This window comes from Podarcis muralis, chromosome 7 (assembly GCF_964188315.1).
Source record: "Podarcis muralis chromosome 7, rPodMur119.hap1.1, whole genome shotgun sequence".
Lineage (NCBI taxonomy): Eukaryota > Metazoa > Chordata > Lepidosauria > Squamata > Lacertidae > Podarcis > Podarcis muralis.
Genome location: NC_135661.1, coordinates 8505514 through 8519019, shown reverse-complemented (window position 1 = coordinate 8519019; position 13506 = coordinate 8505514). Strand labels below are relative to the sequence as shown.

Here is a 13506-nt window from a genome sequence, read left to right as displayed (position 1 = left end):
TGGAAGGAAAGGAGGACCGTTTTCTGCCTCCCCGCTTCCAGCTACTCTCTGAAGACTGGAGAAGAGACCCTCTTAAGAATATTATGGGGGGCGAGCAGGGGAAGGTCTAGACCGGGGGTCCCCAAACTAAGGCCTGTGGGCCGGATAAGGCCCAAGGGACTCATTTATCCGGCCCACGGTGACCCCCGCCGCCCGCTCTTACTGGCGCTGCGCTGCATGGCTGCCCACTTCCGGTTCGGAGGAGCACCAGAAATAGCTTGTGCGCATCCAGGTCGGAGGAAGAAGAAGAAGAAGAGAAGAGTTTGGATTTGATATCCCGCCTTTCACTCCCTTTAAGGGGTCTCAAAGCGGCTAACATTCTCCTTTCCCTTCCTCCCCCACAACAAACACTCTGTGAGGTGAGTGGGGCTGAGAGACTTCAGAGAAGTGTGACTGGCCCAAGGTCACCCAGCAGCTGCATGTGGAGGAGCGGAGACGCGAACCCGGTTCACCAGATTACGAGACTACCGCTCTTAACCACTACACCACACTGGCTCTCACATGCACACAAGCTATTTCCGGTGCTCCTCCGACCTGGAAGTGTGCCGGAAATAGCGTGTGCGCATGCGTATGGGCACGCGCTCTCCCGCCCTCTGGCCCGCCGCGTGATCGGCGCTGGAGTCACTGGCCCGAGACGTGGTAAGTTTGCTGACCCCTGGACTGCCTGTAACCTCACTTCTCACAGTGAGGGAGCCGCCAGAAGGCCCTCAGCGCTGGACTTCAGTGTCTGGGCTGAACAATGGGGGTGGAGACGGTCCTTCAGGTATACAGGACCGAGGCCATTTAGGGCTTTCAAGGTCAGCACCAACACTTTGAATTGTGCTCGGAAACGTACTGGGAGCCAATGAAATGGTGTTTTCATGTGCTCTGGCTTCCGACACGGTGTTCCGTTGCACCAGAAGTGGTTTAGTCATGCTGGCCACCTGACCTGGAAAGCTGTCTGTGGACAAACACCGGCTCCCTCAGCCTGAAAGCGAGATGAGCGCCACAACCCTACAGCCGCCTTTGACTGGACTTTTGTCCAGGGGTTCTTTACCTTTACCTTTTTACCCCACAAGGAAATGTAGTCCTCAGGCTGAAAATATCTCCCCACTCTTGGGAGAGTTGGACCATGGGGTTTGCCTGCAACCACCTCTCCCCGAAGACCATCTATCTGCTGATCTGAACTCATCCTGCTATGCCCATAAGGTCATAACAGGTGTGGACATTACCTTTCCGGTGTTAATAGCTGACAGTGGGGAGAGGGGATTCAATGGGGGCTGGGGGCTCCTTCAAGCCCTCTCCCAGTTGGGTTCAGGAGGCTGCAGTTAAGGCGTTCAGCTCTTTTAAACATAGCCAGTGAAGAATAATAAAGGTAAAGCTACCCCCTGACTGTTAGGTCCAGTCGTGGATGACTCTGGGGTTGCAGTGCTCATCTCGCTTTACTGGCCGAGGGAGCCGGCGTTTGTCCGCAGACAGCTTCCGGGTCATGTGGCCAGCATGACTAAGCTGCTTCTGGCGAACCAGAGCAGTGCACGGAAATGCCGCTTACCTTCCCGCCAGAGTGGTACCTATTTATCTACTTGCACTTGATGTGCTTTCAAACTGCTAGGTTGACAGGAGCTGGGACCAAACAACGGGAGTTCACCCCGTCGCGGGGATTCGGACTGCCGACCTTCTGATCTGCAAGCCCTCGGCTCAGTGATTTAGACCACAGCGCCACCTTGAAGAATAATAGAACTGTAGAATTGAAAGCTACTCCAAGGGTCATCTAGTCCAGCCCCCTGCCATGCAGATGCCTCTGTGTTTTTGCGTGTGGGTGGCAAGGAGCCAGCCTGGCAGATCGCTTTGTGCGGAGCTGAAGTTGCTTTAAAAGCCCAGCGCTGCCCATCTGGGTGCCTACCTGCTCCACAGCTTGCATATTTTCTCATCAACCTATTACATAATAACCTTGTGTACCAGAAGTTCTCAACAGCCAGCATCCCTGAGAGTCCACCAGCATCTGGAGGGTCGCCCAGCCCTATGCCCATCTCCTTGCGGGGAAATGGGCCCCGAAAAAAGCCGACCGCCTTCCCTGCCCCTCGGTGCACCTTCTTGGCACGTGCAAAGGGAGAGGCTCTGCGGATCTCTCCCCCTTCCTTTTATTCTCCTCTCGCCACGTCCTCTTTGGTTGTTCCCCCTTCTTTTCCTGAATGAAGATTGATTGCGTTCAGGCTTCCTCAACGTGGGGAAGAAAAGAAAGCCAAGCGGTCCCTCAGTCTTGGCTTTACCCGCCGGAGTTGCATCAGCCAGCCTGTTCAATATTTAAGAAAGCTGCATTGCAGAGCTGGGAAAGGCATGGAAAGAAGCCGGTCGCCGGGTTGCTCCCACTCTGGATATGCCGTGCCCGGGAACTGCACCTGAAGCACCCCTGCCCAAGTTCCAGGTTTTCCTACGGGACCAGTTTTCCTACGGGACCAGGGTGTGCCAAGGGTCTGGGTACTGCTCAGCTCTCAGTAGGGCAAAATGGAAAAGCAACTCCCATTTCAAGCTCATGTAGCCTTATAGCTCCTGGCTCTGATGTTCAGGACGTGGGTGGCGCTGTGGGTTAAACCACAGAGCCTAGGACTTGCCGATCAGAAGGTCGGCAGTTCGAATCCCTGCGACGGGGTGAGCTCCCATTGCTGGGTCCCTGCTCCTGCCCACCTAGCAGTTCGAAAGCACGTCAAAGTGCAAGTAGATAAATAGGTACAGCTCCGGTGGGAAGGTAAACAGCGTTTCCGTGCGCTGCTCTGGTTCGCCAGAAGCGGATTAGCCCTGCTGGCCACATGACCCGGAAGCTGTACGCCGGGTCCCTCAGCCAGTAAAGCGAGATGAGCGCCACAACCCCAGAGTCAGCCGCGACTGGACCTAATGGTCAGGGGTCCCTTGACCTTTACCTGATGTTCTGCCTCTATGGTCAGAGGCAGCAATGCTTCTGAATGCCAGTAGAGGGGGCTCTTGTGGTTGTTTCCCATTGGGGCATCTGGTTGGTCAATATGAGACTATGCCGGATTGGCTGGGCCATTGGCTTGATCCAGCAGGCTCTTCCTAATGTTCTTTGCAGGCTTCCATCAGCCTGTACTGGCTAGCGCTGATGGGCGTTGTAGTCAAAACATCTGGAAGACACCAGGTTGGCAAGCTTATGGTATCGATTTATTGCATTTCCTTCCCACCTTTTCACCCAAGGAGCTCAAGATGACTTGCATGGTCCTCCCCCTCCTCATTTAGTCCCCACAACAACCCTGTGAGGTGGGTCAGGCTGAGAGGCAGTGGCTGGTCACCCACCAGTGAGCTTCATGGCTGAGTGGGGATTCGAGCCCTGGTCTCTCCCAGGTCCTAGGCGGACCCTCTAACCACTACACCACACTGCCTCCACTTCATCGGACATTTGGCATGTCAGTGTGAGCAGAGGGAAGGCTTTCCCAGTTCAGCTGTTTAAGCTGGAGATGCCAGGGCTGGAACGTGGGGGCTTCTGCAAGCAAGGCAGACATCCTGAGCAGTAGACCCTCCCCAGAGTTAACTGCTGTGGAAGCTGCCCCTCTCTTTTGTCTTGTGGGAATGCTGCTGGTGTTGGCATTCTCCGAACCAGGTTAAGCTCCCTCTTGGAGTCTTAAGCAGTTGGGTCTCTCAGCGGAGAGACCCAACCACCAATCCCAATCACCACCACCAACATCACCAATATACAGTCGTACCTTGGTTCTGGAATGCCTTGCGACTCGAACGTTTTAGCTCCCGAACGCTGCAAACCCGGAAGTGAGTGTTCTGGTTTGCGAACATTTTTTGGAAGCCGAACGTCCGATGCGGTTTCTGCGGCTTTCGATTTGAATGCAGGAAGCTCCTGCAGCCAATCAGAAGCTGTGCCTTAGTTTTCGAACCGTTACGGGAATCGAAAGAACTTCTGGAATGGGCTCCATTTGAGAACCAAGGTACAGGCTTCTCTCTTCTGCCTTGGTCAGAGCACACTTGGAGTCTTGTGTCCAGTTCTGGGGACCACAATTTAAGAAGGACGTTGACAAGCTGGAAGGTGTGCAGACGAGGAGCAAGATGCTAAAGGGTCTGGAAAGCAAGCCTTGTGAGAAACAGTTGAGGGAGCTGGTTATGCTTAGTCTGGAAAAGGGGACTGAGAGGAGATTACAATCTCCAAATATCTCAAGGGCTGTCATGGAGGATGGAGTAAGCTTGTTTTCTCCTCCTCTGGAGGCTAGGACCCGAACCAATGGATTAAGATCACAAGAAAGGAGTTTCTGACTAGACATTAGGAAGACGTTTCTGAAAATAAGAGACGTCTGACAGTGGAACAGACTCCTTCAAAAGGTTTCATAGGAGGTTTCTAAAGAAAGTTTGGAGGGCCATCTGCCTTGGATTCCGTGGTTGCAATTCCTGCATTGCAGGGGGTTGGACTAGATCAGTGTTTCCCAACCTTGGGCCTCCAGCTGTTTTTGGACTACAACTCCCATCATCCCTAGCTAGCAAGACCAGTGGTCAGGGATGATGGGAATTGTAGTTCAAAAACAGCTGGAGGCCCAAGGTTGGGAAACACTGGACTAGATGACCCTCGGGGTCTCTTCCAGCTATTTTGTTGTTGTTTAGTCATTTAGTCGTGTCCGACTCTTCGTGACCCCATGAACCAGAGCACGCCAGGCACTCCTGTCTTCCACTGCCTCCTGCAGTTTGGTCAAACTCATGCTGGTAGCCTCGAGAACACTGTCCAACCATCTCGTCCTCTGTCGCCCCCTTCTCCTTGTGCCCTCCATCTTTCCCAACATCAGGGTCTTTTCCAGGGAGTCTTCTCTTCTCACGAGGTGGCCAAAGTATTGGAGCCTCAGCTTCAGGATCTGTCCTTCCAGTGAGCACTCAGGGCTGATTTCCTTCCGAATGGAGAGGTTTGATCTTCTTGCAGTCCATGGGACTCTCAAGAGTCTCCTCCAGCACCATAATTCAAAAGCATCAGTTCTTCGGCAATCAGCCTTCTTTATGGTCCAGCTATACAATTCTGCATTTATGTGACTATTATCCATAAGCCATTTTAAGGTGGCTTTGGATTCTGCTTTGGCTATTAGCCACAGTCATTTGGTCCCTCTCACAGGCTCTTTCTGCCCCCTTTCTTGTTTACATCAACCTGAAGCCATTGCTGCCTTATGGAAGAGTTTGGAGCCCAAGTCCTTGACGCTGGTCAGAAAGGCTGAAGCAAGATGTAGGGCTGTTCCCCACAGATCTGGCATCACTCAGAGATGCTGCCTTCCTCCCTCGTTCACATCTGTTCTCTGAAGACGCAGGAAGCAAACCGGAGCCTCTACCCCCCCCCCCGCACTCTGGGGATTTGAGGAACGGAGAAAACAAAAGGAAAACAGCATTTCCTCTTTGATCATGTTTTTCACATGCCTGAAACTTGGCGAAATCTTGGCAGCTTTTTCTTTTAATGATCCATGTGTGAGGATGTCTCCTACTGCTGTTTGATGGAGAGGGTATTAATGGTGTTTCTGCTATTCCGTGTTGCAAAGTACAAAAGTTGTTTGATGGGTGAGAATGTCACAAAGTGAACTGGGCTTTCCCCCCAAAGCTGCTTTGCAAGGTAATTAAAACTATCCTCACCTGGCAGGCAAGGAAGTCAGGTTTGGTTGAGGTTTGAGGTGTGCGCTGCCCCCTTTCACAGTAGAAGCTGTTCAAACCCCCCCCCCCCCCATTAATCAACTTGATTATGTCCTCACAGATCCCTTAAGTTTTTAGATTTCAGGGCTCTGCTGTGCCGGCCGTGTGGCTTGCTTCTGCACCCCATGTACACAACACCTGTTCACCCCATGCACTTCCAATGACAAAACCGTTATAGGTTTGCGGGGTCAGTGTGGATGATGTCCCGGGTCCCTTCCAAGCCTGTAAGCCAGCATCTAGTGATGTTAAAAGTCTAGAGACTGCAGAAGCAGTCCAATCTGGCTTGGGCCGACCAGGTAAATACTGCTACTTACCATAGAGTTTGCTCTGTTGCCATGGCCTTCTGGTGGTTCCCTCACTGCGAGAAGCCAAGTTACAGGGAACCAGGCAGAGGGCCTTCTCGGTGGTGGCGCCCGCCCTGTGGAACGCCCTCCCAGCAGATGTCAAAGAGAACAACAACTACCAGACTTTTAGAAGACATCTGAAGGCAGCCCTCTTTAGGGAAGCTTTTAATGTTTGATGCATTACTGTATTTTAATATTTTGTTGGAAGCTGCCCAGAGTGGCTGGGGAAGCCCAGCTAGGTGGGCGGGGTATAAATAATAAATTATTATTATTATTGAGATAAATGGGTGGGTCTTTTCCAAACTCACCTGCCTGGATCTTGAGATGGAGAACAACAGGCACGATGGTAGGAGGGCTTTGTATGTGAGTCTTGTGTGCGTGATTGGATTGATCTTTATTACGGCCATTGGCCCGTTACACGACAGTTTCCCATACCAACATATTATACTTAAACCTCCAAATTTAAAATCGCCAAAACTTACAAAAGACAAACAATAATCGAAGCAAAACAAAAACCACCATCGTACCAAAACAGAAACTACCATCATACATTACAATAAATTTGTAACCTATACATCGCCCTCTGCTCATAAATTAATCAGGGATATCAATGGTGATATCGCCTAAAACATAGATCATGGTTTAAAACAATGGTGATATCACCTAAAACATAGGTCATGGTTTAAAGGGGTTATCCGAATCACACAGGAGACCGTTTCTCTTCTTTAGGGATAGGACGCTGATCAGGAATCTGGGAAACATGAGTGATTTTAGGGGGTCATCATCAATTAGTAGATATCTCAGTTTGGCTTCAATCGTATCATCGGCAATTCCCTTAAGATATTGAGCAAGAAACTTGCTCCTGTGAAAAGCACAGTCAAAGATTATGTGATGCAACGATTCCGGTGCCCCACTATTACCTTGTGTGCGTGAGTTTTCGGCTGGTGCTGGAAGCTGAGGAGGCAGAGGCCTGAGGCCTGTTTTGCTCTGTGATGGACTCAAGGGATGTGAATTCAGGCTTCCCTGGACCCCTGATATCTTAAGGGCTGTCACAATGAAGAGGGAGCAAGCTTGTTTTCTCCTGCTCTGGCGGGTAGGACTCGAACCCGTGGCTTCAAGTTGCAAGAAAGGAGATTCCAACTAAACATACAGAAAAACCTGACAGTCAGAGCTGTTTGACAGTGGAACAGCCCCCCTCAGGGGGACTCTCCTTTCTTGGAGGTTTTTAAAAGCAGAGGTTGGATGGCCCTCTGCCATGGATGCTTTAGCTGAGCTTCCTGCATTGCACGGGGTTGGACTAGATGACCCTGGGTGTCCCTTCCAACTCTATGATTCTAATGGGGAAGGAAGTTCTGTTGAGGCCTTAATGCTGCGAGTCCCTCCGTCCTCTGCTCAGGTTGTATGTATGGATATACAGTGGTACCTCGAGTTAAGAACTTAATTCGTTCTGGAGGTCCGTTCTTAACCTGAAACTGTTCTCAACCTGAGGTACCACTTTAGCTAATGGGGCCTCTCACTGCTGCCGCGCCGCGCGATTTCTGTTCTCATCCTGAAGGAAAGTTCTGAACCTGAGGTACTTTTTCTGGGTTAGCGGAGTCTGTAACCTGAAGCGTCTGTAACCTGAAGTGTATGTAACCCGAGGTACCACTGCACATCTTTGGGGGAAAAACCACCACCACCAAAAACATGCATCATAGATATGGTCGGTATGTAAAAGAAAAGTGAAGATGTGTAAATATAGATTTTGCAATACAGTGGTACCTCGGGTTAAGTACTTAATTCGTTCCGGAGGTCTGTTCTTAATCTGAAACTGTTCTTAACCCGAGGTACCACTTTAGCTAATGGGGCCTCCTGCTGCTGTTGCACCGCCGCCGCACGATTTCTGTTCTAATCCTGAAGCAAAGTTCTTAACCCGAGGTAATATTTCTGGGTTAGCGGAGTCTGTAACCTGAAGCGTATGTAACCCGAGGTACTGAAAACACACAGAGAGCAGAGCGCCTTTTTTTGGTTAGCGTAAGGTTTCTGGCATGTCCAGTGAAAAAGAGCTTGAGTCCAGAGGGTTGGGAAATCCTTTGGGCTACGTCACTGTGCTCCGTGGGCCAATGTTCTGGTCTGGTATAATACTTCCTAATGCAAGCTAGTGGAAAATCCTTTTGGCTTGGTGCAAGTGCCCCCACCTCCACTGCAAATCTCAAAGATGGGAGGTTATCCCCTTGCCCCATGAATGCCCACTTGACCGCTTTGATTTACGGAACTGGTTCTGTTATGTACTGAAGTTCTCACCAGCAGGGGGGATACTGTAGATAGTTTTCACTCAGGTCCGCATATGCAAATACAGTGGTGCCCCGCAAGACGAATGCCTCGCAAGACGGAAAACCCGCTAGACGAAAGGGTTTTCCGTTTTTGAGTTGCTTCGCAAGACGATTTCCCCTATGGGCTTGCTTCGCAAGACGAAAATGTCTTGCGAGCCTTGTGATTTTTTTTCGCCCCCCCTTTTCTAAGCCGCTAATAGCCTTTTAGCCGCTAAGCCTTTAATAGCCGCTAATCCGCTAAACCGCTAATAGCGCTAATCTGCTAAGCCACTAATAGGGTTGCTTCGCAAGACGAAAAAACCGCTAGACGAAGAGACTCGCGGAACGGATTATTTTCGTCTTGCGAGGCACCACTGTAAGGAATTGAAAGTGACGTTTGGTGATTGGATAGTTACAGAAAGTTGTTACTGTTGCTTTGTATTTGAGCTCTATATATGTAGGTTGGCTGAACCCTTCAGTTCAGTTCTGTTCTGGCCTGTGAATAAACAAGAGCTGTCTGAAGAATAGCTGTGTCGTCTAATATGTTCACCTACAACTTAACAGGTTCTATTATAGCTGCTATGTAAGACTTGTTCTGTGTTGCCAAGAAACTGATCTTTTAGCATGCTAGCACCCGCACTTTGGAACTCCCTGCCTATTGATAACGTAGAATTATAGAGTTGGAAGGGACCCTGAGGATCATCTAGTCCAACCCCCCTGCAATGCAGGAATATGCCACTGTCCCATTGGGGGATCGAACCTGCAACCTTGGCATTATCAGCAGCACGCTCTAACCAACTGAGCTACCAGGCAGGCACCTTCACAGTTCTCTTTTTGGCTCCTGCTTGCTAGGACAAGTCTGCCCAGATACACAGAAAATTGACAAGTGTTTTAATCTGTTTTTCACTGATCATTAACTGCAATCATCACTGCATTATTTCAACAGCTGCTTTAACTGGTTTTATCGATAATATCCTGTTTTATTCTTTTTTGTAAACAGCTTTGAGGTTTTCCCCTCTCCTTACGATCAAGTGTATATAAATTTTATGAAACCTATAAAATATCCAAGCTAGTAGGCCTAGCTTTGTCACCATTTCTTCACACAGCACCCTTAACTTGCCTGCGGCTGCACAAAGTGTGAGAGGGTGGGTCCCTGCCCCGATGAGATTACAGTCTGTGATTCAGCACAGAGGAAACAACAGACAAAGAAGAGGAAAATAGAGTCAAGGTTAAGGAGTGGAAAGGATAACTTTTTTAAAAAAATTGTAAATATTTTTTATTTTCCAATAAGCATCTTCCAATTATCAAATCAAATCAAATCAATTATCATCAATTATAAATTCCAGATTAATTTCCAGGATAACTTTTTGATTAAGTTGCATGCATTTGGACTTACCCAAGGTTAGTCCTGCTCGGAGTAGACCCATTGAAATTAATGGACTAGATAAAATCCAGCGGAGTAGGAAGCCAAAGATGCCATAGAAAATGTGGGCTTCTGAACATGATTTAACCCCTAGTAATAATTCTTTTGAAATGTATCTGTTGGTCAACTGGAATATGGAGGTGGTTACTGCAAATTACTCCAAGTAGACCCTCCAAGTGTCCCTATTTTCCAGGGACAATCCCGGATTTACAGAAGCCATTCAGGTTTCCAATTTGATCCCGGAATGTCCCTCTTTTCCTTAGGACGTCCCTATTTTCACCAGAGAAACGTGAAATGGAGATATGCAACCTGCAAGCCAAGGAAATAAGTAACTCTAAAACCTTAAGAAGGATGCGGGTGGTGCTGTGGGTTAAACCACAGAGCCTAGGACTTGCTGATCAGAAGGTCGGCGGTTCGAATCCCCGCAACGGGGTGAGCTCCCGTTGCTCGGTCCCTGCTCCTGCCAACCTAGCAGTTCGAAAGCACGTCAAAGTGCAAGTAGATATATAGGTACCGCTCCGGCGGGAAGGAAAACGGCGTTTCCGTGCGCTGCTCTGGTTCGCCAGAAGCGGCTTAGTCATGACCCGGAAGCTGTACGCCAGCTCCCGTGGCCAATAAAGCGAGATGAGCGCCGCAACCCCAGAGTCGGCCATGACTGGACCTAATTGTCAGGGGTCCCTTTACCTTTACCTTTAAAACCTTAAGAAGACATCTGGAGGTAGCCCTGTATAGGGGGGCTTTTAATTTTTTTAAAATGTTTAATGTTTTCATATATATTGGAAGCCACTAAGAGTAGCTGCGATAACCCAGGCAGATGTCTGGAGTATTAATAAATAATAATATAGAACATCCCTATTTCATTAGAGAAATGTTGGAGGGTATGAAGCTGTTGTCCGTTTCCGAGCGTGGCACCATTATGCAGGATTGAACCCTGAAACAGGAAAAGGAAGCCTGCTCTCTGAATTCTACGCCATTCACAGTCAGTTTTGCTTGTTTAAAGTTGTGCCTCTCTGTGCTGTTGTGTGGCGACGCTTTCACAGTCCGCACCGCTTTGTCTCTTCCGACATGCAGGAGCTGCTTTCTGAGCTCCCATGCGTCCTGGCTTTCCTCGTGCAAGTGGTGTTCTGTGCGGCAGGAATCTAGCATCAAGACTCAGCGCTGACATAGCAAGGCAATACCCAACGTACTGCTGGCGCACTGTAGCACTGCGCATGGTTTAGCTCTCGATCGCTCCCATATAAACGTCCGTGCAGACTTGATGTCAAACTGACCCGTTGCAGCGCTCACAGATTCAGTTTTACTTGCATCAGATAAAATGCCCCGTGCTGCTTTCCCTCCGGGAAGCCCACCTTGTGAACAAAATCGCAATTCGGCAAAATCTCTCCAGACCAGAAAGGCCATTTATTTCCTGTGGCTCCTGGTATCCACTTATGGTGCCCAATGGTCATTTGAGAAGGGACCTGTTAAAGGTAAAGGGACCCCTGACCATTAGGTCCAGTCGTGACCGACTCTGGGGCTGCGGCGCTCATCTCGCTTTATTGGCTGAGGGAGCCGGCATACAGCTTCTGGGTCATATGGCCAGCAGGACTATGCGGCTTCTGGCGAACCAGAGCAGCGCACGGAAACACTGTTTACCTTCCCGCCGGAGTGGTACCTATTTATCTACTTGCACTTTGACATGCTTTTGAACTGCTAGGTTGGCAGGAGCAGGGACCGAGCAACGGGAGCTCACCCCGTGGCTGGGATTCGAACCGCCAACCTTCTGATCAGCAAGTCCTAGACTCTGTGGTTTAACCCACAGCGCCACCCGTGTCCCTTAAGGGACCTGTTAGTGACCTGCAAATATGGGTGTTAAAGAGGAGGATTCTCTGGGAGCTTCTCTGCCTAAAGGGCTTGTTGCCTTGTAGCTCTGTCAGCAGAGCACAAGACTGAATCTCAGGGTCCTGGGTTCAAGTCCTGCATTGCAGGGGGTTGGACTAGATGACCCTCATGATCCCTTCCAACTATTCTGAAGAGCTCACACCCTCTTCTTTGCTGCTGCAATCGTTACCTCTTCAACCCTCGATCTCACTGCTGACTTACAAGTTCTCGCTGCTTTTCTGTCTTCCAGGGAGCCTCAACATTCAGCCATGACGGACACGGTCGTTGGCAACAGCACTGGTCAGTGGATGTATCAGAATGATAGACAGATGGCTCTTCGGGGCGGGTAAGAGGATTTCCTGGCCTTTGACTCTCTCCACTTCCGCCAACCACCTGCCAGCTGATTTGTATATTATATCACAGCTTGTGTGGAACGTACGTTTTGGGGGTGGCACATATACAAAAAAACACATATACTTGAATCGCACACCCCGTCCTGACTTTCCAGAGCTGGCAAACTGAGTGGGCCTTATCCCTGCACCCTGCCCCCCAGGCAAGGCAGAGAGCTTTTAAACTCTCCTCCTTGCTTTCCAGGCAAGGCCCGTTCAGTGCACAGACTTCGGGGTGCTCTCATGAGATCTCCTGGAGCCGTCGGAGTTCCCATGGGATGTCGTGAGAGCATCCCAGAGCCCCTCTCCAAGTGGAACTTGCCTGGATAGCAAGGTGGAGAGCTTAAACTCAGCCAGATGGGCGGAGTATAAATAATAAATTATTATTATTTCCATGTGGGGAAAACCCGATGCAAAAGGAGCTTTTAAGCTCTCCGCTTTGCAGCGGCCAGTTTTCAACTGTGCAAAGGTTGAAGTTGTGCAAGTTAGTTGTGCATGAGATATGATCATACTGCTTAATAATGTGTGTGTTGTGTTTGTGCCTGCTGGGATTCAACAGGCGTGCACAGAACCTGGAAGAATGTGCTGTCAGTTGCGTAATTTAGCTGCCAGAGAATCAGAGGTTTCATTCCTCGTTTCTAAGGCTTATTTCTTTAGAGAACCAGTTTCACCCCACTCTTTAGCCAAAAAAAATGTGGTTTGCAAGATCAGTTGTAAAGACTTACAATAAAAAAGACATGACACACAAGGAAAAGGGGATGGGGAGGGAGGAGGGGAAAAGTGAGCTCATGCAGCAGTTCTCGGCATTAACGGTTGTTATAATGCTGCAAAGATCTGTTTGAATTATGCATTATGGCTGTCACCTATTGAAATATCAGCAGCCTGAGGAGGTAGTTGATCAAGGGAGCTTGTGTGTGTGTTCTTCAGTGCTCTGCAGAGCTTCTTCCTTCCTTCCTGTGATAAGCAAAGCAAACCAGAATAAAATGCACAAATTGGTAGGAACACTGTGCAAAAGAAGGGGAAACAGGGATCATGAATGCAGGTTGCGGAATTAAGCCTGTCTGGTTGCAGGATGTTGATACCTTTCAAAGAAGAACCCAAGAAGAGCCTTGCTAATTCCAGCTTTGGCAGGTCCTGACAGCAACTGTGTGTGTGTGTGTGTGTGTGTGTGTGTGTGTGTGTGTGTGGAGTGAGGAGACCCTTAAACACGGACAGCACCTCTGGTCCACCAGCAGTGATCAGAAGCGTTGCTGGAAAAGCTAAAATTGTGACGCGAGTCTCTCTTCACCCAGCCACCCATGGCCTAATTTAATTTTGCCCGTTAATTCCGATCCTTAAACTGCCATCTATCTCAAGTCATCCCTCAGCTTGGCAGCGGGATTAAATTCAAATAATGTATGCAGCTATTCCCTTGCCAGAAGTGTTTGCTCCTTATCAGACTGGATTCCAGGAGCCGCTAATGACCCGAGGGGAGGGGGAGAGAGAGAGTCCAGTAGATGTTAAATTGTTTG

General features: G+C 49.3%; 1 protein-coding gene across 4 annotated transcripts in view; it reads left to right on the top strand.

Annotated features, from left to right (window-relative positions):
* Positions 1-13506, top strand: part of RPH3A (rabphilin 3A) — a 115228-nt gene that overhangs the window by 30060 nt on the left and 71662 nt on the right. For all 4 annotated transcript variants that reach the window (XM_077931161.1, XM_077931162.1, XM_077931163.1 and 1 more), the window contains one exon: positions 11857-11952. In XM_077931161.1, the coding sequence (XP_077787287.1) occupies positions 11876-11952 (77 nt within the window). In that variant the 5' untranslated portion in view covers positions 11857-11875. The remainder of the gene's footprint in view (positions 1-11856; positions 11953-13506) is intronic.